The 22,713-nt window shown below is 42.4% G+C and overlaps 1 protein-coding gene across 3 annotated transcripts in view; it reads right to left on the bottom strand.

The window, feature by feature from the left end:
* Window positions 1-22,713, bottom strand: part of RAB30 (RAB30, member RAS oncogene family) — an 86,075-nt gene that overhangs the window by 19,965 nt on the left and 43,397 nt on the right. The window contains exons 1-3 of one of the 3 annotated variants that reach the window (XM_032641477.1): window positions 17,793-17,805; window positions 13,753-13,756; window positions 2,080-2,180 (exon numbers count right to left, since the gene is read on the bottom strand). In XM_032641477.1, the coding sequence (XP_032497368.1) occupies window positions 2,080-2,172 (93 nt within the window). In that variant the 5' untranslated portion in view covers window positions 2,173-2,180; window positions 13,753-13,756; window positions 17,793-17,805. Of the gene's footprint in view, window positions 1-2,079; window positions 2,407-13,752; window positions 13,757-17,792; window positions 17,806-22,713 lie in introns of those variants that run through there. The other 2 variants (XM_032641476.1, XM_032641478.1) reach the window with 2 other exon arrangements.

The raw sequence follows: 22,713 nt of genomic DNA, 5'->3' as shown, positions 1-22,713 counted from the left end.
CAAAAAATAAAACAAATCCTTCCCAGTGTCTCCCTCATCACTTTGTTCCCCAATTCCTCATGCCTCAAAAACAACTGAATCCAATTCATTTTAACTGTCTACTAAATAACAAAACTAAACATAATCCTGTCTATGAAATATGAACTTTGGGTGGAGTTGAGGGACTGGGAGGGGTAAAAAGTAAACAGAAAAGAAAAATAAGGGGTGGTGTGCTTATTGGTAAAAATTACTGTTTAAAAATCAAAGTATTTTTACCCCTAATGACAAGAATTATGCTTTTAAAAACAAAAGCCAGACTCCTATGGTCTCAGAAGTTAGAACATGCAAAAGATAAAAAATATCACGCTGTGAACCGGAAGATCTGGATTCTAATCCTAGCCTTGCCACTAACATGATATGAGATGCTAATAAGTCATTTCATCCCTCTAAGACCTGAGTTTTTTACCTATAAAATGAGAAGAGCGGGCTGAAAAGTCTCTAAGGGAACTTTCAGTCATTAGACAAGGTCAAGGGAACTTCTGACAAAGGGACTGAAAACTTTACGTCTCTGCAGTCTTGTCCTCCTGCCAAAAGCAGAAAGGTTACTAATGGTAGGGGGAAGTAAAACCAGTTGGAGTTTCCAATATTACGCCATGGCGGTTGACTGAGCCCAGATGCCTGTCAGCTTGTTACTTTTGATTTCACCAGGCCATGGCTTAGTAAAAAGTCCTATTCTGCCCTTCATTATCATGGGAAAAACCTTGACATTTCCAAAGGTGACTCTCTGCCCTCAAGCTATTTGTGTTAACCAATCTGTCTCTCCAGTTTTCCAGAGAACCACAGACTGTCAGAGCTAGAAGGGGCCTTGGAGATCACAGGGAGGCAGGAAGGCTCGGCAAGGGGGCGGAATTTCCCCAGGCTCACGGGGCAAGAGCTGCGATGAGGGCCCGTGTCTCCACTCTCGAGCCAGTGTTCTCTCCTGGGCACCAGGTTGCCCTGTGCCTTAGACAGAAGAGCTATTCTCAACCTTCCCCGTTAGCACTTTATGAAAATGCAAGATGCATGCATGATAAATCCTGAAAAGGATGCCATTCATAATTTTCCAGGAAAACACAGAAGAAGGTCAACCTCAGAATGATTTCCCACCCATTTCTGTGTGAAATCAGGTATATAATCTCTGGCAGTAATTCTCAAAAGGGCAGCCCCAAAGGGAACTTGTACTTAGAACAAACGATAAGGACTCAACCCAGAGGGAACATTTAATTTAGTTCAAATAGTCCTTCACTGTTCTCATTTCATTCCCGTGGAATAGATTAGAAAAATCAGCGTATTTGGTTCTAAACCAAAACGATTTGATCCGTTTTCTGGGAGGAACTGAGAGGGCATCAGCAGGGAGCTTGAGGGGTTTAATTTGAATTTGAGTTTTTTACAAGTTAACATTTAGGTTTAACTTGACATCCAGGTTCATTTGTTTCCACCTTTGGATTATTATTAACGAGTAATCTTTTTCTTTTTTAATCTGATAAGCTATTTTTGATTCTGCGGACTGAAAGCAAAACCACTCACCCCTTTTACTAAAAGAAGCCATGAGAGGCGTGGGAGGGCTGGTGGAGACCCACTGAGCCGTGCTCCCTGGAAATGGTTCAGAAACTCTAGTCTATACGAACTCTTACGTATAAAATAAATAAGCTGTGAGGATATATTATACAACACTGGGAATCCAGCCAACATCTTATAATAACTATAAATGGAGTCTAACCTTTAAAAATGGTGAATCACTATGTTGTACACCTATAATATAATACTGTACATCAACTATACTTCAATTTTTTAAAAAGTCAAAAGAAAAGAGAGAGCAAAGGATATTTCACAGAGAAAATAGTGGTCATGTTCACCGTTGCTGAGACTTCAAATAAGATGAAAAATTTTTAATGTCGAAAAAGAACCCTCCAGACTAGGCTACGGAGCTGGTACACTTGCAAAGGGCTCGTTAAGCATTGGCATCTTGGCTGGCATAGGTACCACTCACCCATCCTGTCAGGATCCCCTAACCCCGAAGGCCAGATGGAAAAACCCGACCCCAGACTTCAGACTTCTTACCTGAGTGAACCGTCGGACTAGGCACGTCTTCCCCACACCAGCATTGCCGATTAAAACAATTTTAAACAGGAAATCATAATCTTCCATACTCATTTACACAGCTGCAAGGCAAACACAGGCACGAGTGAGATGGGCCTGGTCAGACTTGCCCACAGAGCTCAAGCTGCGCCAGCCCGTCTCCTCGGGAACAGCAGGGCTGACTCATTTGAGGAGCAATTTAACACTCCCCTCTGGTGACCCTGCCAGCGAGAGAGGAACACAGGTGTTTGGTCACAGACGGACTTTATTCCTTCCCAGTCACCTCACGCCACAAAGAGCAAATGACACAGAGGTCATTTCACCTGGTAAACTTTATTCTTCCAAGCAGTCAGGTCGCAGGTCTCTCATGTGATAAGATGTTTTCTTTTAGCATCAAAAGGAGATTGCAAATCTCTATGCAGACAAGCTGGGGGTGCAAGGAAGCAGAGCAAAGGGGAGCCCATCCAAAGCTGAAAGGTGGTTTATGTACATGCTGTGAGTGCCTCTGGGAGGAAGGGCTAGAAACTGGGAGACTGCACAAAGGGAGGAAGCTTCCAGTCTCCTGCAAGCCCTGGGGGTCTTGGGGTCTTACCAGTGGGAGTTACCGCCATCTTCCCGTCTATCACCACCCCGTTGCTATACACCTCCTGCCAGCCTTGCTGATGCTGCAGTATCTCCCAAGGTGCTGGTCTTTTCATTCCCATAGGCTGTGTACATGGTATTTCCTCTACCTGGGATGCCCTCCTGCCCACCCTTTCTGTGTTGTGAAGTCAACCCTTTAAGGACCAGTGCAAGCATCTCTTTCTCTCAATTTTTCGCTGATCTTCCCCCAATAAACACGTTAATTGTTCCTCTGTCCTGAAACTTCAACAATTATTTGTTCAAACGTCTGCCTCATCCTTGAGGAAAGGGATGATGTCTTTCAGCTCTATTTTCCTAGCCCATGGGACAGATTTACACTCAGTAAATATCTTCTCTGTAGAATTAAATAATCAATGGACCTATGGCTGAAGTGTAGGCCTTAGTTTCTTAATTGTGCTAAAAAGAATACTACCTGCTCTGTCTACTTCAGAGGACTATGGTACAGATTTGAAAGAAAAAAAAAAAAACTATACAAAAGAGCCTTGGTTAACCATAAAGCCCTATCCGGGTAAAAACAATTATTGTCTGTTGAGTACCTACTATAGCACTGTGCTAGTCACCATAGGAAATACAGAGATGAGACAGTCTCTGCCCTTGAAACCAACATGAGAAAAGTTAGAAAACAATAACAGGGCTTCCCTGGTGGCGCAGTGGTTAAGAATCCACCTGCCAATGGGTTCCAGCCCTGGTTCGGGAAGATCCCACATGCCGTGAAGCAACTAAGCCGGTGCACCACAACTACTGAGCCTGCGCTCTAAAGCCTGCAAGCCACAACTACTGAGCCCATGTGCCACAACTACTGAAGCCCGCACGCCTGGAGCCCATGCTCTGCAACAAGAGAAGCCACCGCAATGAGAAGCCCGTGCACCACAACGAAGAGTAGCCCCCACTCGCCGCAGCTAGAGAGAAAGCCTGCGGGCAGCAACGAAGACTCAACATAGCCAAAAATAAATAAATTAAATAAATAAATTAAAAAAAAACAATAACAAAGTTAAATAAAATTGAGAAAACCAGAAAAAACCTCATTTCATAAGGTGAAGGCAGAACAAGCCCAAGGGACTCTGGAGGAAGAGGAAAAGGATGATTGGCAAGCCCAAGACGGTAAGGGTGCCTGGGAGGCTAGAGCAGCCCGGGGTCACTTCTACCAGCCAGCTGAAGCTCAAAGGGCTGAGGGCTGCAGGGTGGAAGGACGGAAGGGGAGTCCACTGCACTGAGACTTGTGAAGGAGCCAGGGGAGTAGATTCCCTGTGTGCAAAGGTGGTTTCTATGCGGATTCCAATGATCCTTGGAAAGATGACTGACGGCCAAGCCAACGTGCAGGTTGCAGCCCAGGGGGTTCTGTCTCTGTTCACCAGGACTGTGAAGGAAAAATATCTCTCTGTCAAGAATCTGGGTCCAGGGCTTCCTGGTGGTGCAGTGGTTGAGAATCTGCCTGCCGATGCAGGGGACACGGGTTCGAGCCCTGGTCTGGGAGGATCCCACATGCCGCGAAGCAACTAGGCCCATGAGCCACAACTACTGAGCCTGCGCGTCTGGAGCCTGTGCTCCGCAACAAGAGAGGCCGAGACAGTGAGAGGCCTGCGCACCGCGATGAAGAGTGGCCCCCGCTTGCCACAACTAGAGATAGCCCTCTCACAGAAACGAAGACCCAACACAGCAAAAATAAATAAATTAATAAACTCCTACCCCCAACATCTTCTTTAAAAAAAAAAAAAAAGAATCTGGGTCCATAAACAGTCACTGAACTCGCTATATGCCAGGCACTATACTTGGCACTTTATGTCTATTTCCATTTGTTTTTACAAGTTTATGAGGCTGGTATTTTATGTTACCTGTTTTGCAGGTGAGTAAATTGAGGGTCACCCAAAGTCATAAAGCTAACAGCCAGACCTCAAGTTCAGAAGGTATACATGCCATCAAAAGAAGCCTCACTGCCATATGCTCCCACAGTCCCCTCCCCTGCCCTATAGTAACTCATCAAGTTTTACTGTACTTAATTATTTATATCTGTCTCACACTCCAAGTCCATCCCTCAGCATGCACGTGCATGCACACACAGCTGTGAGCAGCATGAGAGCAGTGAAATCTCTGTCTGATTGAGCCCTGACCGCAGCCCCTCCCTATCATCACCATTGTCACCGTCATCATCATCATCACCTCATTCTTTATTATTAACTCATTGATCCTCACGACACTCCTATCAGGCGGACACCATGAGCATTCTAACTTGACAGCTGGGGAGACTGAGGCACAGGAGAAGTTAAATAAGTCATGAAGGTCCTACTTAACGGTGGGTCCCACTTCACTGATGGAAGTGAAATTCAAACCCCGATAGCCTGGGTCCAGCTCCCACATCCCCGAAGCACTGCCCTACGGCTCGTTTCACAGTGCCTGGCTTATAATAGCATCTTAAGAAAGACATGAAGAAATGGAATGATGAAGGGTAAGACTCAATAAACGTGATTTCCTTTTTCTCCTCCCCTCTGGCTTCAAATCCAGAACTCTTTCTACCACACTGTAGCAGTTTAAATAAGAACCAAGGTCAGACTCTGGCTAAAAACGCAGGGATTAAAACTCAATAAAGCTGTTAAAAGTGAAAAGGAAATATATCTCAGGGCTAGGTGCAAGGAGAGCAGGAAGATGTGAGGCTCTGTGGCTCATATGCGGACCACAACTCACTGCTTCCTAAGTCAACAAAAAGAGAACACAGTACTGGGCCACATTCTTTTTCTGTGCTTAGATCGTTTGCAACACATTTATTTCTCCATCTTTGGCAGAGGTCAAAGAAACAAAGCAGAGAATCGAGAGAAGAATGTCCAAAACCAAAGACCTGAGAAACAGGGCTCCTAAGAGAAGGTCAACAGTGCCCAAATTATGCACCTTCAGAGAAGGAAGGCAAAGAGTTACGTGGCCAGAGTCACGTTCATAGTCAAGTCTCGGGTAGAGACCACCTGGAGCAAGCCACAGACTAAAAGTGAAGGCCCGGGCTTCCCTGGTGGCGCAGTGGTTGAGAGTCCGCCTGCCGATGCAGGGGACACGGGTTCGTGCCCCGATCTGGGAAGATCCCACATGCCGCGGAGCGGCTGGGCCCGTGAGCCATGGCCGCTGAGCCTGCGCATCCGGAGCCTGTGCCCTGCAACGGGAGAGGCCACAACAGTGAGAGGCCCGCATACCGCAAAAAAAAAAAAAAAAAGTGAAGGCCCTTCTCCTTTCTATAAGAAATTATTTTAATGCTCCGTTAAATGTTTTTTTAAATAAACTTCTGGGAGAAAAAGTGTCTGGTCTCTTTAGAAATGCAGGCTGCCTGTGGCTAAGGCTGGACTGTAAACTCCGGGTCACTGGCTGTGGTTACTGTTCTGTTTCTAATAGAAAACACATTGCTGGATGAAAAGCTCAAAAGAATCTCCGGAAACTATGCTCTGAGGAAGCCTTTCTGTTTGGGAAGTAATGTAACAGCTCAGGCATCACCAATCACCAAGTGATGAGACAGCATCCAAGGAGGGGGATCCCACTCAGTAGCAGTTAGTTACACGCAGCCCTAAAACTGACAACAAAAGTTGCACCTTGTCTGGGGAGCAAACATGTCACAAGATATGCTACTGGCCAAGCACAATTCTAAGAACTGTATATTCTATTATTGTTAATAATAGCTGACACTTAATTCAACGTTTATTATGTGCCAGGTATTCTTCTACATGTATTCACTCATTTAATCCTCACAACAACCGTATGAGGTAGGGTACTATGATTACCATCCGTAATCATAGCAGAGGAAACAGGCACGAAGAGTTTATCCTAAAGTCACGCAGCTAGTTAGTCTTAGGACCAGGCCCAAAGACAGATCCATCTGACTCCAGAGTCCTGCTCCTACTGAAATAGGATGCTGCGGCCCCCTGCCTCGTGGCTGACAGCGTTGCTGTAACTGTCATGAGGGCTGCAGGGTCTGTTGAATGTGCCCTGAGGTCCCTTGGAGCTGCAGTGTTCTGGAACCTCCCTGGTCTAGGAGCAATGCACCCACATTGAAAGGACCACACACTGATTCTAGGTCATTCAAGCACAGCTCCTCGTGATGCCCTCCAAGCCCAGGTCTCTTTTAGGAGCTGGACCCAGACTTTTCCTTGAAAACCACATCCACAATTCAGTCACCATTCGTCCCTGTAACCAAGTATCGGCACAAGGAATATAAACAGGAACACTACTCAGATAAACAAGCGAAACCTCAAATATCATCATCACCACAATAGCTCTAAATAAATGGATATGTACAGAAGATTCAAGAAAGGAAAAATAGATGAAGAAAAGAAAAAAAGAGTTTAAAAAAGATAAGGAAGCAAGATGTACTATGAAAAGCTTAAAAGAAAAAAAATTCTAAGCAATGTGGTTTTGGCAACATAAACCATTTATCAAAGTGACCCTTTTAAAAAACAAACTGTATTCACTGCTGTACATCAGAACATTTTTTCCCCTTGCCCTTTTGGGCTCAGGGTAACAGATAAAGTCAAGGCTTCTGGCGAACACAGGGCCAGATCCCTGCCCCGGCTTCTGACCCCCAGCCCCTGCCCAAGAAAATGATACTCGGGGGACTTGTCCTTGTTCAAAAACCGTGTCTCACGCAGGTCTTTTTCTCTTTCAAGGTCTCAACCTTGGTCTATAAATGGAAGGGCTGGGTGAACAGGTGCCAGGGCCCCTCCTAGGACAGCCCCGCCCCAGGACAGCCCCTCCCTCAGGACAGCGTGTGCTGCCCCTTCTCTAACCCAAAGAGGCAGTATGAGAACTGGGTCTGCCAGAGAGCCGTGTAAAATTTCCTCATCCGTAAAATCGGGATAGTATTAGAACCTACACCATTGAGTTGCTTGAGAGGCAAATCAGGTAATATATGGAAAAGTGATTCATAATCAAATGTATAATAATCAAATGTTTAAAAAAATATAATAATCAAAAAGAATTTTTTTCCCTCAACCCTCTGACAAGAGTCACATATACTGATTGCAGAGCACATAGCCAAACAAAAAGGAAAGAAAATCACCTGGGGGAAATCTTTTTCCCTACCCACACCCCACCTGGGGGTAAGTACAGTTAATATTTTGGCATACATCCTTCTAACTTTTTTAATATATATATTCTCACATCTATGCGTTTTTTCATTTATGGATTTTTTAAACAAAAACAATCATAATATTACAAGAAGTTTTTTTTGTTTTCTACAGAGTGCTATTTTCCCAAAACCCAGAATCAGAACTCACGGTCTACAAAAAGAATGGACACCCAGAATGCCCATCAGCCTTCACTCAACACTTGCTCCTATGACCCTAAAAACTCAGGAAGGGGGAGGGGGAAGATAGTGACATAACTGAGAAATACTAAATACTATAACCCAATGTTGGAGATTTAAAAGGTTTTTAAAATTTCCACAATGAAGAAAACTGGCTAACTGTTTAATCCAGGATTTACCAAACATGACTTTAGCTGAAAAATCTTTTCTTATATTAATACCTTTTAACATCCCTTGCTACTAAGCCTCCACAAAACATTAGTGTCAAATGCTATTTTATAGCATTTGAAATCAGGGCTACCCAGGTAGGGTTGCTAGAGGGAGGGAGGGAAGAAGGAAGGAAGAGGAGACCTAGCTAAATTTCAATTTCAGATAGCAAACAAATAAATTTTAATATGTTTGCTCCAAATATTACATGGAACCTATGAATAATTTTTTAGTATATAAGTATGACCCAAATACTTCCTATGACATACTTTTTTTAGGCTGAGCTGGGTCTTCGTTGCGGCACACGGGCTTCCCTAGTTGCGGCGCGCGGGCTCCTCTAGTTGCGGCACGCGGGCTCAGTAGTTGTCGCTTGTGGGCTTAGTTGCAGTATGTGGGATCTTAGTTCCCCAACCAGGGATCGACCCCGGGTCCCCTGCATTGGGAGCGTGGAGTCTTAACCACTGGACTGCCAGAGAAGTCTCTGGGCATTCTATATTTTATCTAGCAACTCCTACCCAGGGAAAATTTGACTCATCAGGTCTAGTAGAAACAGAGGCCCTAAGCACAACCCCAGCTGTGGAGGAAGATGGGCAGGACATTAGAAACATCAAAAACAACCAAACAAGGAATAAAAAAGGGCAGCAAGTAACATTTGAAGAAAGCATTACTGAGCTGGGGTTCTTCAGAATCTGGGCCAGACTCCAGGGACTGGGTTCAGACTGGCACACAGGGCTGAGCAAGTGAGTCTCTCCCTCCTGGACAATCCCAGGGCACTGTGGACCTTCCTCCAAGTACATATCCACACGTGCTCTGTCTGGTGGAGGGGGCCGTGCCCTACACATCTATTGCTCCTACTGTCTGTCCTTTAAAGACAAGGACCATGCTTCAACAAGATACTCGTGTCTGCATACTCCACTGGCTGTGTTCAAGAGGTATAGGATGAATTGGAACTGTTTGATCTGTCTTTTGCTCTAACAAGATTCTGTCTCAGGAAGCTCATTATTGCTTAATTACTAGAAGGCAATTACTAAACATTACTTTAATCAACTGCTGCAGCTCACTTGCTTTACATCAGCTGCTAATTTCAAGTTACTGTAAGTTAATTATTCTTCTTGGCCAGGGATGGCAAACACCCACCTGTGCCATGGCTGCTCCTCATTCATCAGGCCATAATCTCCAGCATTTTCATAGGGCCCTTTACAGTTTACCAAATGCTTTCACAGACATGATCTAATCTGGACCTGCCAACAAGAACTGGTTCTTATCATTCATTAGGCAGGTGAGGAAACCAAGGGTTTAGGTGATGACGTGATTCATCCTAAGTCACACACTGGTGAGTTGCAAGGTGACCTCTGTATCCTACGCACCTAGAACTTCTCCCCGTTGCATGAACACACTGTTTTCCCAGGTTCCTGGGTATTTGGAACATGATTTGAACACTTACTATGTGCCATGAACTGTGCTGTTTCCATATATAATCTTATTTAACTTTTTCAACAACCTCATTAGGTAGGCTAATTTTTAACATCTTTATTGGAGTATAATTGCTTTACAATGGTGTGTTAGTTTCTGCTTTATAACAAAGTGAATCAGCTATACATATACATATATCCCCATATCTCCTCCTTCTAGGTAGGCTTATTATTCTTATATATAGATAAGGAAACTGAGGTTCAGAGAAGTTAACCTATTTGTTCAAAATTACACAGCTAATGAGTAAAAGTATCAGGATTCAAAATCCAAGTTTTTCTGTGACAAAATTAAGTTGGAACTCTGTGAGAGTTATACTAAAATAAATTCCATATGGATTAAAGAATTGGATTTTTAAAAATGAAAACATGAAAGTGCTAGAAGAAAGCAGGATATACATAAATATATAAATCTTAAAGTGGGGCAGGCTTTCTAAGAATTGCTCAAAATCAAAGCCATAAAATAAAGATAGTGACCCATTTGACTAATTTTTTTTTAAATTCTGCATTGCAAAAGAGTAAAAGATAAACTGACTAAAGTACCTGAAATGCATATAACTAAGGGCTAATTTCCTTAAATGCATAAAGAGTTCCTACAAATCAATAAGAAAAAATGAATAACCGAATAGAAAAATAGGGCAAAGGACATGAGCAGATAGTTTACAAGAAGGAAATTAAAATGGTACTTACATTTAAAAAAAAGAAAAGATCAGCCTCACTCATATAGTTTGAGTAAATTCAAACTAAATGATTTATAATTATAAATAATAATTTATAATGAAAACTGTAATCAATTTGTAATCAGAGGCCATTTTTCATATCAGATTGGCAACATTCACTCTGTATTGGACAGAGTGTAGAGAAATGGGGCATTGAATACTGCTGGTAGGAGGCAAATCAATGCAACTTCTATGGAGGGCAATAGTGAGTTAAAACTAAAAGGGCTATTATAACCCCCCCAACCCAGCAATTTCACTCCTAGGAATCTGTCCTACACTTATACTGATACACATGTGCAAAAACACATGGAGTAGGATATTCATTACAACAATGTTTGTAATAGCAAATAAGAAATCAGCCTAAATCCATCAGCAGGAAAATAGTTGTACAGATGGTGAAAACCAAGCAGCCCACTATGGATATCTGTAAGATACATTAAGTGAAAGAAGCAAGGTGGAGAATGGTGTGTATAGTATGAAAAGAGGGGCATATAATTATTTATCTGCATATGCATAAAATATCTCCAAAAAATACAAAAGAAAACTAGCAACAGTGTTTGCTTCTGGAGAGGCTGTAGTATGTAGCTCTTTCTGGGAAAGAAGACAACCTCTAACTCTTAATAGACTCTGCCCTTTCATTCAGTCTACAATAGAGCTTAAAAGGCAAGGTAGGGCTTCCCTGGTGGCGCAGTGGTTGAGAGTCCGCCTGCCAATGCAGGGGACACAGGTTCGTGCCCCGGTCCGGGAAGATCCCACATGCTGCAGAGCAGCTGGGCCCGTGAGCCATGGCCGCTGAGCCTGCGCATCTGGAGTCTGTGCTCCACAACGGGAGAGACCATAACAGTGAGAGGCCCGCGTACCGAAAAAAAAATAATAAAAATAAATAAATAAATAAAAAGGCAAGGTAGTTGTCCTAATACAGAGAAAGGGGCCCTTTTAAAAATATGTTTGGGGTGCTTCATCTCTATTTGTTTGTTTTTTTTTTTTTTTTTTTTTTTTTTTGGGGTTTGCGGGCCTCTCACTGTTGTGGCCTCTCCCGTTGCGGAGCACAGGCTCCGGACGCGCAGGCTCAGTGGCCATGGCGCATGGGCCCAGCAGCTCCGCGGCATGTGGGATCTTCCCGGACCGGGACACGAACCAGTGTCCCCTGCATCGGCAGGCGGACTCTCAACCACTGCGCCACCAGGGAAGCCCTCTATTTGTTTTTGTCTGCCCTGCTGCACCCCTTCCTGTGACAGAGATTCAGGAAGGAATGTTCCACCCGAGTTCTGCAATTGCTTTTTCTAGTTCATGGTATATATTAAAACATGTCTCAGAGCAGCAAGACTCGACATGGTAGGCTCATTCTTTCACATCAACTTCCCTTAAAACCAAGTACCCATCGTATGACAGCCAAATCCAATGGACAGAAAAATAGTCTATTTGTGTCACTAATAAAAACAAAACTCTCGCCCATGTAAATCATGTATTACCACTCAGAAATTACTCTCACTGTACCCTGACACAGAATCTTCCTGAGGAAGCAGGAGAAGCCTGTCCTTTTCTCCCCATTTCACAGAAATGGCATTTGAAAGTAGGAGAGTGACTCACCTCAGGCCACTCAGCATGCAAGCAACAGAGTCAGAAGAGACACGTGGGTCCCCTGACTCTAAATCAGAGCTGCCGCCAGGACAAATAAAGTCTGCAAATATAAATCCCTACTGGGCGAGGCCACGGGCCTAACCACCAATGGAAGCTGGCATGGACCCATGGATGGGAGGCAGGTCAAAAGCAGCCCTTGGCTTGCTTGCATTGGGAGGGATATTACATCCAATAAAAGGAATCTCGAAGAGAGGAAAAAGAAAAAAAAAAAGCAGCCCTTGGAAATAGTTTTTAAGACATGCAAAAAAAATAAAGTAGGCCTGAGATCTCCACAATATTATTTTCAAAACCAAGACAATAAAATATTTTACCTTCTTCTTTGTACATATTGTCTTTTATATTTTCCTATTTCCTCGAAATACAAAATGGATTTGGGATACCCGACAAAGAAGAAAAATGCAAAGTAATCCAAGAAACAGCATTTCATCAGAACTTTAACCAAAGCACACGTCCAAATGATCTTGTTTAAGTAAACAATGCTCTTTCACCTTCCACAGTGAGAAGGTGTCACTGCCCTGAGACCAAATGTGTTTTCCCACATATAAGTGAGAGGAGGAGGGAGGGCCATTGCTGAGGACCCAGTTGGGCCCCCATTCAGTTCATTCCCCAGGCAGAGCTAATTTGTTTTGTACCACAGCACCTGAGGGGCAGGTGCTTGACCAAGAGCCTTGGATGCACTTGGTAGTATTGGCACCTTGATCTCCAGGGGATAAGGAAGATACCCTTCCCACTCATTAATCCCTTTCCAAGATTGGGAGCCTCAGTCTGCAAAACACGTTTGTTGCACTGATCTAAAAAAGGCCTTCCCCAGACCCAACTTGCTGTTTCCAGCGTCTGCACAAGCCCAGGCCAGGCTCCCTCTATTGTTCTCCTCCAACAATAAACAATACCACCCACAAAGAGCTGGGGGGGGGGGGGAGGTTTGTCCGTCCGTCCCCACCCCCCACCATCGTGTTCTCTAAAGCGGGGATTGTGTCTAATCTTTCCTCTGCAGAAGCTTTCCTGCGCCTGTTTGGCTGCACCGGAAGGGCCTCATTATCAGCATCTTTAGGCTCCTCCCCCAGGGTGAGCGCACAATGTGGCCCAGCCAGGAGACTAGAGGTCACGCCTGCAGCCCCAAGCACTTCCCTCTGCCTTAGGGACCCAAGGCAGACCAAGCATGGAGGTATCTCCTTCCCTGTCACTCCAGGCTGGACCCTACCCTCAGCTGTTTAAGCTGATTCCCTCCTCACTGGAAGCAGGAGACAAAGGAAAAGGAAAGCAAGTGTCCACGTGCTCTATGACTCAAACGGATAAGGATAAAATGTAGCAATTCTCCCAAGTTTATCTCCCAAGATTGTGCCAGGTCACAGGAGAATGACTATTTGCCTAGAGCTTAGAGGCTTCATACACACCAGCCCATTCCATCCTTGAAACAGCCTTTTGGGTGGGATTTCGTAGTTACTATCAATAAGCTTTTACATCTATAGAGCACCTCAAGTTTGCTAGGTGCTGTCCTGTAAATTATCTTATCTGCATCCTGGCAAATCCTATCTGGAAGATGGGGTAGAAATTCTCCCCCAGCCTGGTCCCCCAACACACACACAACACACGCGCAAGCACACAGCCTGCCATAAGCCATTTGTTGCCAAGGCCTGCAGATGTGCTGTCAGAAATGTATTTTGAATACCCCTCTCTGCACTACCTTTGTCTCTACCGCACCAACCTGGCTCAGGCCCATGCCACCTCTCACCCAGCCAGTGCTGTCTAAGCAGGTGAAGTATAAAGTGGCACAACTTTCCTCACTAGCAAGTTTTCAATATTTATCAAAAGCCTTAACAACATCCACACTCTTTGATCTAGCAATTTTGCTTCTGGGAATTTTCCTAAGGAATGATTCCAAGATGTGCACAAACGTTTATTCACAGTAGCACACATAGAAAGTTCATTCCAGTATTACTTAGAATAGACCCCCAAAATGGATCGAGGAAAGCCTGTATCCAACAATGGAGAAATGGTTACACTTTTACTGAGCAACATGATATAACACTATGAAATATATACGTGGAAGAAAATACAGTTTTTAATAGACCTGGAGTATAATTGCTTCACAATAATGTGTTAGGTTCTGTTGTACAACAAAGTGAACCAGCCATATGCATACATATACCCCCATATCCCCTCCCTCTTGAGCCTCCCTCCCACCCTCCCTATCCCACCCCTCTAGGTGGTCACAAAGCACCGAGATGATTTCCCTGTGCTATGTGGCTGCTTCCCACTAGCTATCGGTTTTACATTTGGTAGTGTATATATGTACATACCACTCTCTCACTTCTTCCCAGCTTACCCTTCCCCCTCCCCGTGTCCTCAAGTCCATTCTCTAGTAGGTCTGCATCTTTATTCCCCTCCTGCCCCTAGGTTCTTCATGACCTTTTTTTTTTTTTTTTAGATTCCATATATATGTGTTAGCATACAGTACTTGTTTTTCCCTTTCTGACTTACTTCACTCTGTATGACAGACTCTAGGTCCATCCACCTCACTACAAATAACTCAATTTTGTTTCTTTTTATGGCTGAGTAATAGTCTATTGTATATATGTACCACATCTTCTTTATCCATTCATCTGTCAATGGACACTTAGGTTGCTTCCATGTCCTGGCTATTGTAAATAGAGCTGCAATGAACATTGTGGTATATGACTCTTTGAATTATGGTTTTCTCAGAGTATATGCCCAGTAGTGGGATTGCTGGGTCGTATGGTAGTTCTATTTTTAGTTTTTTAAGGAACCTCCATACTGTTCTCCATAGTGGCTGTATCAATTTACATTCCCACCAACAGTGCAAGAGGGTTCCCTTTTCTCCACACCCTCTCCAGCATTTATTGTTTGTAGATTTTTTGATGATGGCCATTCTGACTGGTGTGAGGTGATACCTCATTGTAGTTTTGATTTGCATTTCTCTAATGATTAATGATGTTGAGCATTCTTTCATGTGTTTGTTGGCAATCTGTATATCTTCTTTGGAGAAATGTCTGTTTAGGTCTTCATTTTTGGATTGGGTTGTTTGTTTTTTTGATATTGAGCTGCATGAGCTGCTTGTAAATTTTGGAAGTTAATTCTTTGTCAGTTGCTTCGTTTGCAAATATTTTCTTCCATTCTGAGGGTTGCCTTTTCATCTTGTTTATGGTTTCCTTTGCTGTGCAAAAACTTTTAAGTTTAATAGGTCCCATTTGTTTATTTTTGTTTTTATTTTCATTACTCTAGGAGGTGGGTCAAAAAAGATCTTGCTGTGGTTTATGTCAAAGAGTGTTTTTCCTATGTTTTCCTCTAAGAGTTTTATAGTGTCTGGCCTTACACTTAGGTCTTTAATCCATTTTGAGTTTATTTTTGTGTATGGTGTTAGGGAGTGTTCTAATTTCATTCTTTTACATGTAGCTGTCCAGTTTTCCCAGCACCACTTATTGAAGAGGCTGTCTTTTCTCCATTGTATGTTCTTACCTCCTTTGTCATAAATTAGGTGACTATATATGCATGGTTTACCTCTGGGTTTTCTATCCTGTACCATTAATGTATATTTCTGTTTTTCTGCCAGTACCATACTGTCTTGATTACTGTAGCTTTGTAGTATAGTTTGAAGTTAGGGAGCCTGATTCCTCCAGCTCCGTTTTACTTTCTCAAGATTTCTTTGGCTATTTGGGGTCTTTTATGTTTCCATACAAATTGTAAAATTTTTTGTTTTAATTCTGTGAAGAATGCCATTGGTAGTTTGATAGGGATTGCATTGAATCTGTAGATTGCTTTGGGTAGTACAGTCATTTTCAATATTGATTCTTCCAATCCAAGAACATGGTATATTTCTCCATCTGTTTATGTCATATTTAATTTCTTTAATCAGTGTTTTATAGTCTTCTGAGTACAAGTCCTTCACCTCCTTAGGCAGGTTTATTCCTAGGTATTTTATTCTTTTTGTTGCGATGGTAAATGGGATTGTCTCCTTAATTTCTCTTTTTGATGTTAGTGTATAGGAATGCCAGAGATTTCTGTACATTTTGTATCCTGCAACCTTACCAAATGCATTGATTAGTTCTAGTAGTTTTCTGATGGCATCTTTGGGATTTTCTATGTACAGTATCATATCATCTGCAAACAGTGACAGTTTTATTTCTTCTTTTCCAATTTGTATTCTTTTTATTTCTTTTTCTTCTCTGATTGCCATGGGTAGGACTTCCAAAACAATGTTGAATAACAGTGGCGAGAGTGGACATCCTTGTCTTGTTCCTGATCTTAGTGGAAACGCTTTCAGTTAGAAAATACATTTTAAAAATGCTTAGTCTAGGTGGTGGGATTATAGATTTTCTTCTTTATATATTTATATCTTTTCTAAATTTTCATCAATAAATGTGACTCCTTTAGAAACAATACACTTTATTAAAATACACGGACTCAATACTGGTGAGTGAAACAGGAGACAGGTACACATAAACCCAGCTAGTGTCCATCCACATTTTCAACTGGCTCTTTTAGAAAGCAGCATCTTCCTTGGTACAGACCAAAATCCATAACAGAGTTCAAACCTTCCATGCCCAGAGCTCACTACTGGGAATTTGCTCTAAGAAAAGAACTGAACAAACTCAAAAAGCAACATGATCAAAAATTCTCATTACGTCTTATCTAAAAGAACTGGAAACAATCCAAATGTCCAACTTGGGATAGTTCTGTATGGAACATCAACACTATGGAATGCAGGGCAGCCATAATCATGCCAGTTATGAAAACTATGTAGAAATATGAAATAATGTTGAAAATAGGCTGTAAAATTAAAAGAAGACACAAAGCTGCATTTGTCAGAACTGCAGCTATAAAAAATAAGCATGTATGTGAACAAGGGCATTTCAAAAGCAAGAACATATACTGTGTTTGGATTATGAGATCACAGGGAGCTTTTTGTTTTTTAAGTTTCATTCCCCCCCACACCAGCTTTTTAAACAAGCTTTTAACATTTTGCATGTACCACAGACACATTTTTTTTAAAACGTAGAGAACGTAGAAAAAGGGAAAATGAATTACCAAAAGGAACACAATCACTGCCAGCATTTTGATGTGTTCTTCCCTCTCTTTTTCCTGTGCACTAGATGGTTTGGTTTGGTTTTGATCACTGGAATCATGACAACATTTTCTTTAAAGTAGTCACAAAATCATTTCAATTTTTAAAAACTGGAGAACGTAACATAAGACCTGTAGGAACATACAGTGACGGGTTTTTTGAAATACTATCAAGAGAAATGACCTCATACAATGTCTGACTGTAAGCAAAGAACAGCAATATCGCACCATTGTGACAGAACAGATGGAATGATCAAAGTTCCTAACACCTGCGGAAGACTCGCAGGCCAGTATCAGTAACCATAAGTAGGGAGCATGGAGAGTGCTGTGCTACTAAAGCTGACATCATTGGAAATTAGAAGGAATTTTCTCAGACTTGGAAAAGATAATAGATATGACAATGGACTAAGTTTTCAGATCAGAAAAAGCTTGAAGGAATCAAATCCAATTGGTCAGCTGACCCAGAATAGTTAACCTCCTTGATATCTACTGATATCCAAGCCAGCATGGACCCCTTCAGCGAGAGAAACAGCAACAGGGAAAATCACTATGTAAGCAATGCCTGGGCTCTGCTGCCCATTGAATGTGGTCCCTGGAGAGAGTGAGGGGAGGCTGAGTATGCTGTCGTCACGGAGGGGCTCGGTTTCTGCCGGAGTGTGACACTTTGGGGTTTTTCAAACAACTGACAAAGGATTAATCTCCAAAATATACATGCCGCTCATGCAGCTCCATATCAATAAAACAAACAACCCAATCCCAAAACGGGTGGAAGACCTAAATAGACATTTCCCCAAAGAAGAGATACAGATTGCCAACAAACACATGAAAGGATGCTCAGAGTCACTAATCATTAACAGAAATGCAAATCAAAACCACAACGAGATATCACCTCACACCGGTCAGAATGGCCATCATCAAAAAAACTACAAACAATAAATGCTGGAGAGGGTGTGGAGAAAAGGGAACCTCTTGTACTGTTGCTGGGAATGTAAATTGATATAGCCACTATGGAGAACAGTATGGAGGTTCCTTAAAAAACTAAAAATAGAACTACCATATGACCCAGCAATCCCACTACTGGCATATACCCTGAGAAAACCATAAGTCAAAAAGATACATGCACCCCAATGTTCATTGTAGCACTATTTACAATAGCCAGGTCATAGAAGCAACCTAAATGCCCATCAACAGACAAATGTATAAAGAAGATGTGGTACCTATACACAATGGAATATTACTCAGCCATAAAAAGGAACAAAATTGGGTCATTTGTAGAGATGTGGATGGACCTAGAGACTGTTATACAGAGTGAAGTAAGTCAGAAAGAGAAAAACAAATATCGTATATTAACACATATATATGGAATCTACAAAAATGGTATAGAGGAACTGGTTTGCAAGGCAGAAAAAAGAGACACAGATGTAGAGAACAAATGTATGGACACCAAGGGGGGAAAGCGGGGTTGCAGTGGGGGGGGGGTGGTATGAATTGGGAGATTGGTGTTGATGTATATACACTACTATATATAAAATAGATAAGTAATAAGAACCTGCTGTATAAAATAAATACATAAAATTCAAAAAAAATTCTAGAAATGGCTCAATCTATACATTCTCAGTAAAATTTGATCCATAGTTCAACCAAATTCATGGTAAAATAGAGTTTTTAATTGTAAGATTTTTAAAAAAGACATGTACCACAATGTTCATTGCAGCACTATTTACAAGAGCCAGGACATGGAAGCAACCTAAGTGTCCACCGACAGATGAATGGATAAAGAAGATGTGGCACATATATACAATGGAATATTACTCAGCCATAAAAAGAAACAAAATTGAGCTATCTGTAGTGAGGTGGATGGACCTAGAGTCTGTCATACAGAGTGAAGTAAGTCAGAAAGAGAAAAACAAATACTGTATGCTAACACATATATATGGAATCTAAAAAAAAAAAATGGTTCTGATGAACCTAGGGGCAGGACAGGAACAAAGACGCAGACATAGAGAATGGACTTGAGGATGTGGGGAGGGGGAAGGGTAAGCTGGGACAAAGTGAGAGAGTGGCATGGACATATATACACTACCAAATGTAAAACCGATAGCTAGTGGGAAGCAGCTGCATAGCACAGGGAGTTCAGCTCAGTGCTTTGTGACGACCTAGAAGGGTGGGATAGGGAGGGTGCGAGGGAGGCTCAAGAGGGAGGGGAAATGGGGATATATGTATATGTATGGCTGATTCATTTTGTTATAAAGCATAAACTAACACACCATTGTAAAGCAATTATACTCCAATAAAGATGTTAAAAAAAAACAAAACAAAACAGGGCCCCTCAATACAAACTGACTATTCATCTCTTACATGCGTATCTAGCAAAGCCTCTGCCTTCTGTTGCAAGGTTGGGGGAAAGCTGCTGGGCTGATTGAGACAATGAGATGCCACCGCTAACATAACAAACCTTACTCAGATACTCCCCACTTCAAGGAAAAATGTCATGCTGCATTCTTTGCTTTAGAGGCTTTTAGACACTAACCCCTGGACAAGGTGCAGTGTGACTCCACTACATTTCCAAAGAACTAATCTGACCATGTCACTCCCACACTTCAGTCTCCTCAGGGCTCCCAGCTGCCTACACAAGCCCTCTGTGAGAGGAAGGACAGGACCCTGGTGAAGAGGGCGAACGTAGGAGCCAAACTGCCTGAGTCTGAGTCCTGCCTCTGCCCTTCATGAGTTGGTTGACCTTGGGCAAGTTCCCTATCCTCTTGGTGCCTACATTTCTTTATTTGTAAATAGGGATAATAACTGTACCTACCTCATAGGGTGACTGTATGGCTGAAAAGAATTAATACAACAAAGCACAAAGAAGAGAGCCTGGCATACAGGAAGGACCCAATAAATCTTAGGTGTTGCTCTTATTATTGTCACTGTTGGAGAAAGTTCAAATTCCCTAGCAGGGCATACAGAGCCACCCATGACCCAGCCCCTGCTCATATCTCTGGCTTCATTTCTCGTGACCTTTGAGTTACCATCACCACGATGATCACATAGCCATGCCCAGCTCCCAGAGTGTGGCCCCCAAGGCAGGTTCATCCACAGCTTTACTCACATGGGGCCATTCTCTCCTTGTTGCTGGCAAGGAACCACATAGCTCTGGAACCTTCCTCCCCTCCCCCCATGTGAATTAGCCGCTCTCTCCTTTACGCCTCCACTGTGTTCTGTGGAGACTCTCTTCATAGATACTTCACTATCCTCATTGGTTTAGGTATCCTGCTTCCCCCACTAGACCTTAAGGACAGAGGCCCTTATGAATTCCTATCTCTATCCCCATTGCCTGGCACTCAGTAGATCCTGAATAAATATAAATGCAAAAGAAATATTGATCAGAACATGCAAAAGCTAGGAATACTTTTCAGAGAACCTAAACAAAAGGATGAAGAAAGCAAACCCCAAAACACTTTGATCCTAAGGAGAGTTAATTGGCAAAGATCATATAACCAAAGAAAAGAAAATGATAATTTCCCAGGGGAAAGCCAAACCTTGTTATAATGAAGTGTCTCTGTGTGTACTGGAAGAGGGGGAGGGAGAAGTGACATTAATAATGGTTCTAAACTTACTGATGTTGACTAGTCATTGAACAGCACTTTTTAAACCTTTTCTTTAGGGGAAAAAAAAAGCTGATTGGGAAGTATTTTTTAACCTTGTTCAGAGTGCAGGTTATTTCAATATAAAATATTGCAGGGGACCCAGACTGCAAGAAAAAGAGAGAATTAATCTTTGCTCAATGTCTATAATGAGCTAGATACTTTAAAAATAATATGGTTTCTATTTATTAAGCAGAAGGTGCCAGACACAGAACCGTTCAGTTTAGACGCATTATCAAATTTGATAACGCAAGTCCTCAACAACTCTGAGACATAAGTATTAGCCTCTGCATTCTACAGATGAGATAAACATATTCACTCATTCCATACACTTGTAGTGAGCACGTACTATGTGCAAGTCACTGACCCACGAGCAGAGGATACAGTGATGAACAGGCAGACAAGTTCTCCCGCCACACACCTTCATAGAGTATACATTCTAGCTAGGCAGAAGAGAGAGCAATGAATGAATGAGGAAATGAGCACATACATAAATAAACAAGGAAAATACCTGATAGTAGCAAGCGCTAATGGGAACATATGTATATATATAACTGATTCATTTTGTTGTAAAGCAGAAACTAACACATTGTAAAGCAATTATACTCCAATAAAGATGTTAAAAAAAAAAAAAAAAAAAGTAAAGGAAGGGACAGAGTGTACCCAGACAGCAATTTTAGAGTGAGTTGTCACAGAAAGCCTCTCTGAGGCAACTCTATTTAAGATGAGATTTGAAAAAGAAAAGGACAAGCACATGAAGACTGGAAGAGCATTTTAGGCTGAAGGAATAAATATGCAAAGTGCGCTAAAACAAGAATGGACTTGGCATGTGCAAGGAGCCAAAAATAGAACAATGAGGCTGGGTGCATGGTCAAGGAGAAGAGGGCTGAGACTGACATGGGGCAGGTCACATAGAGCTTGGTCAGCCAGGACAAGGAGTTTAGACTTCATTCTGAGTGCAACAGGAGGCCACCTGGAGGGAGAGGGGTCGTTAGGAATGTGACATAAACCAATTAACATTTTTCAAAGATTTCTCTGGTCCCTGCAATGGAGGGTATTTCGGTATAGATACCAGTTGAAGCAGGGCAACTAGTTAGGAGGTTACTGCAAGTAGTCTAGGTGAGAGATGATGTGGCTTGGACTAGGGTGCTGGTAATGAAGATGGAGGGAAGGAGATAAATTTGGGAATGTTTCTGAAGATAGAGAAGACAGAACTTGCTGAAGGATTGGATGATGATGGTGAAGAAAGAAAGAAATCAAAAGTAATGCCTAGACATTTTGGCTTGAGCACTTGAGGGGAATACTAGCACCACTTACTGAGGTGGGGAAGATTGAAAGAAGAACAAGTTTAGGGTAGAGACTAAATCAAGAGTTCTCTTCCGGCCACGTTAAATTTGCAATGTCTCTTAGAGATCTACCTGGACATGAATCTGGAGTTCCAGAAAAAGTTTGAGGATGAAGCTACAGATTTGAGGGTCATTAGCAAATGGATGTTAGGGAAAGCCATTGGATTAGAAGAGGACATCTGTGGAGGGTGAATAAATAGAGAAGAGAAGGGGGCCATTTCAGAACATGGGGCACATCTCCATTTAGAGGCTGAGGAGAGAAGGAGACTTAAGGAGAGACCAGAGTGGTAGGAAGAGACCCAGGAAAGTAGAGTGTCGGAGAAAACAGAGATCTACTTTGTCACATGCTGCTGAGAGAATAAGTAAAACTAAAACAAAGCAGTGGCCTTCGACTTGGCAACATCAAGGTCACTGGCAGACACAGACAGGAATAGTCCCTGTGGAACGATGAGAAGAGATTAGAGTCAGGGGAAGCAGTCAACGCCAAAACAATGGACAACTTTTAGGTTTTACTGAGAAAGGGAACAAAGAAATTAGAAGATAGCTAGAGGGGGGGTATAAGGTCAACAGAGTTTTAAATTAAATAACGAATTTATTTTA

The sequence above is a fragment of the Phocoena sinus genome, chromosome 8, assembly GCF_008692025.1.
Source record: "Phocoena sinus isolate mPhoSin1 chromosome 8, mPhoSin1.pri, whole genome shotgun sequence".
Lineage (NCBI taxonomy): Eukaryota > Metazoa > Chordata > Mammalia > Artiodactyla > Phocoenidae > Phocoena > Phocoena sinus.
This window is presented reverse-complemented; position numbering and strand designations above follow the sequence as displayed.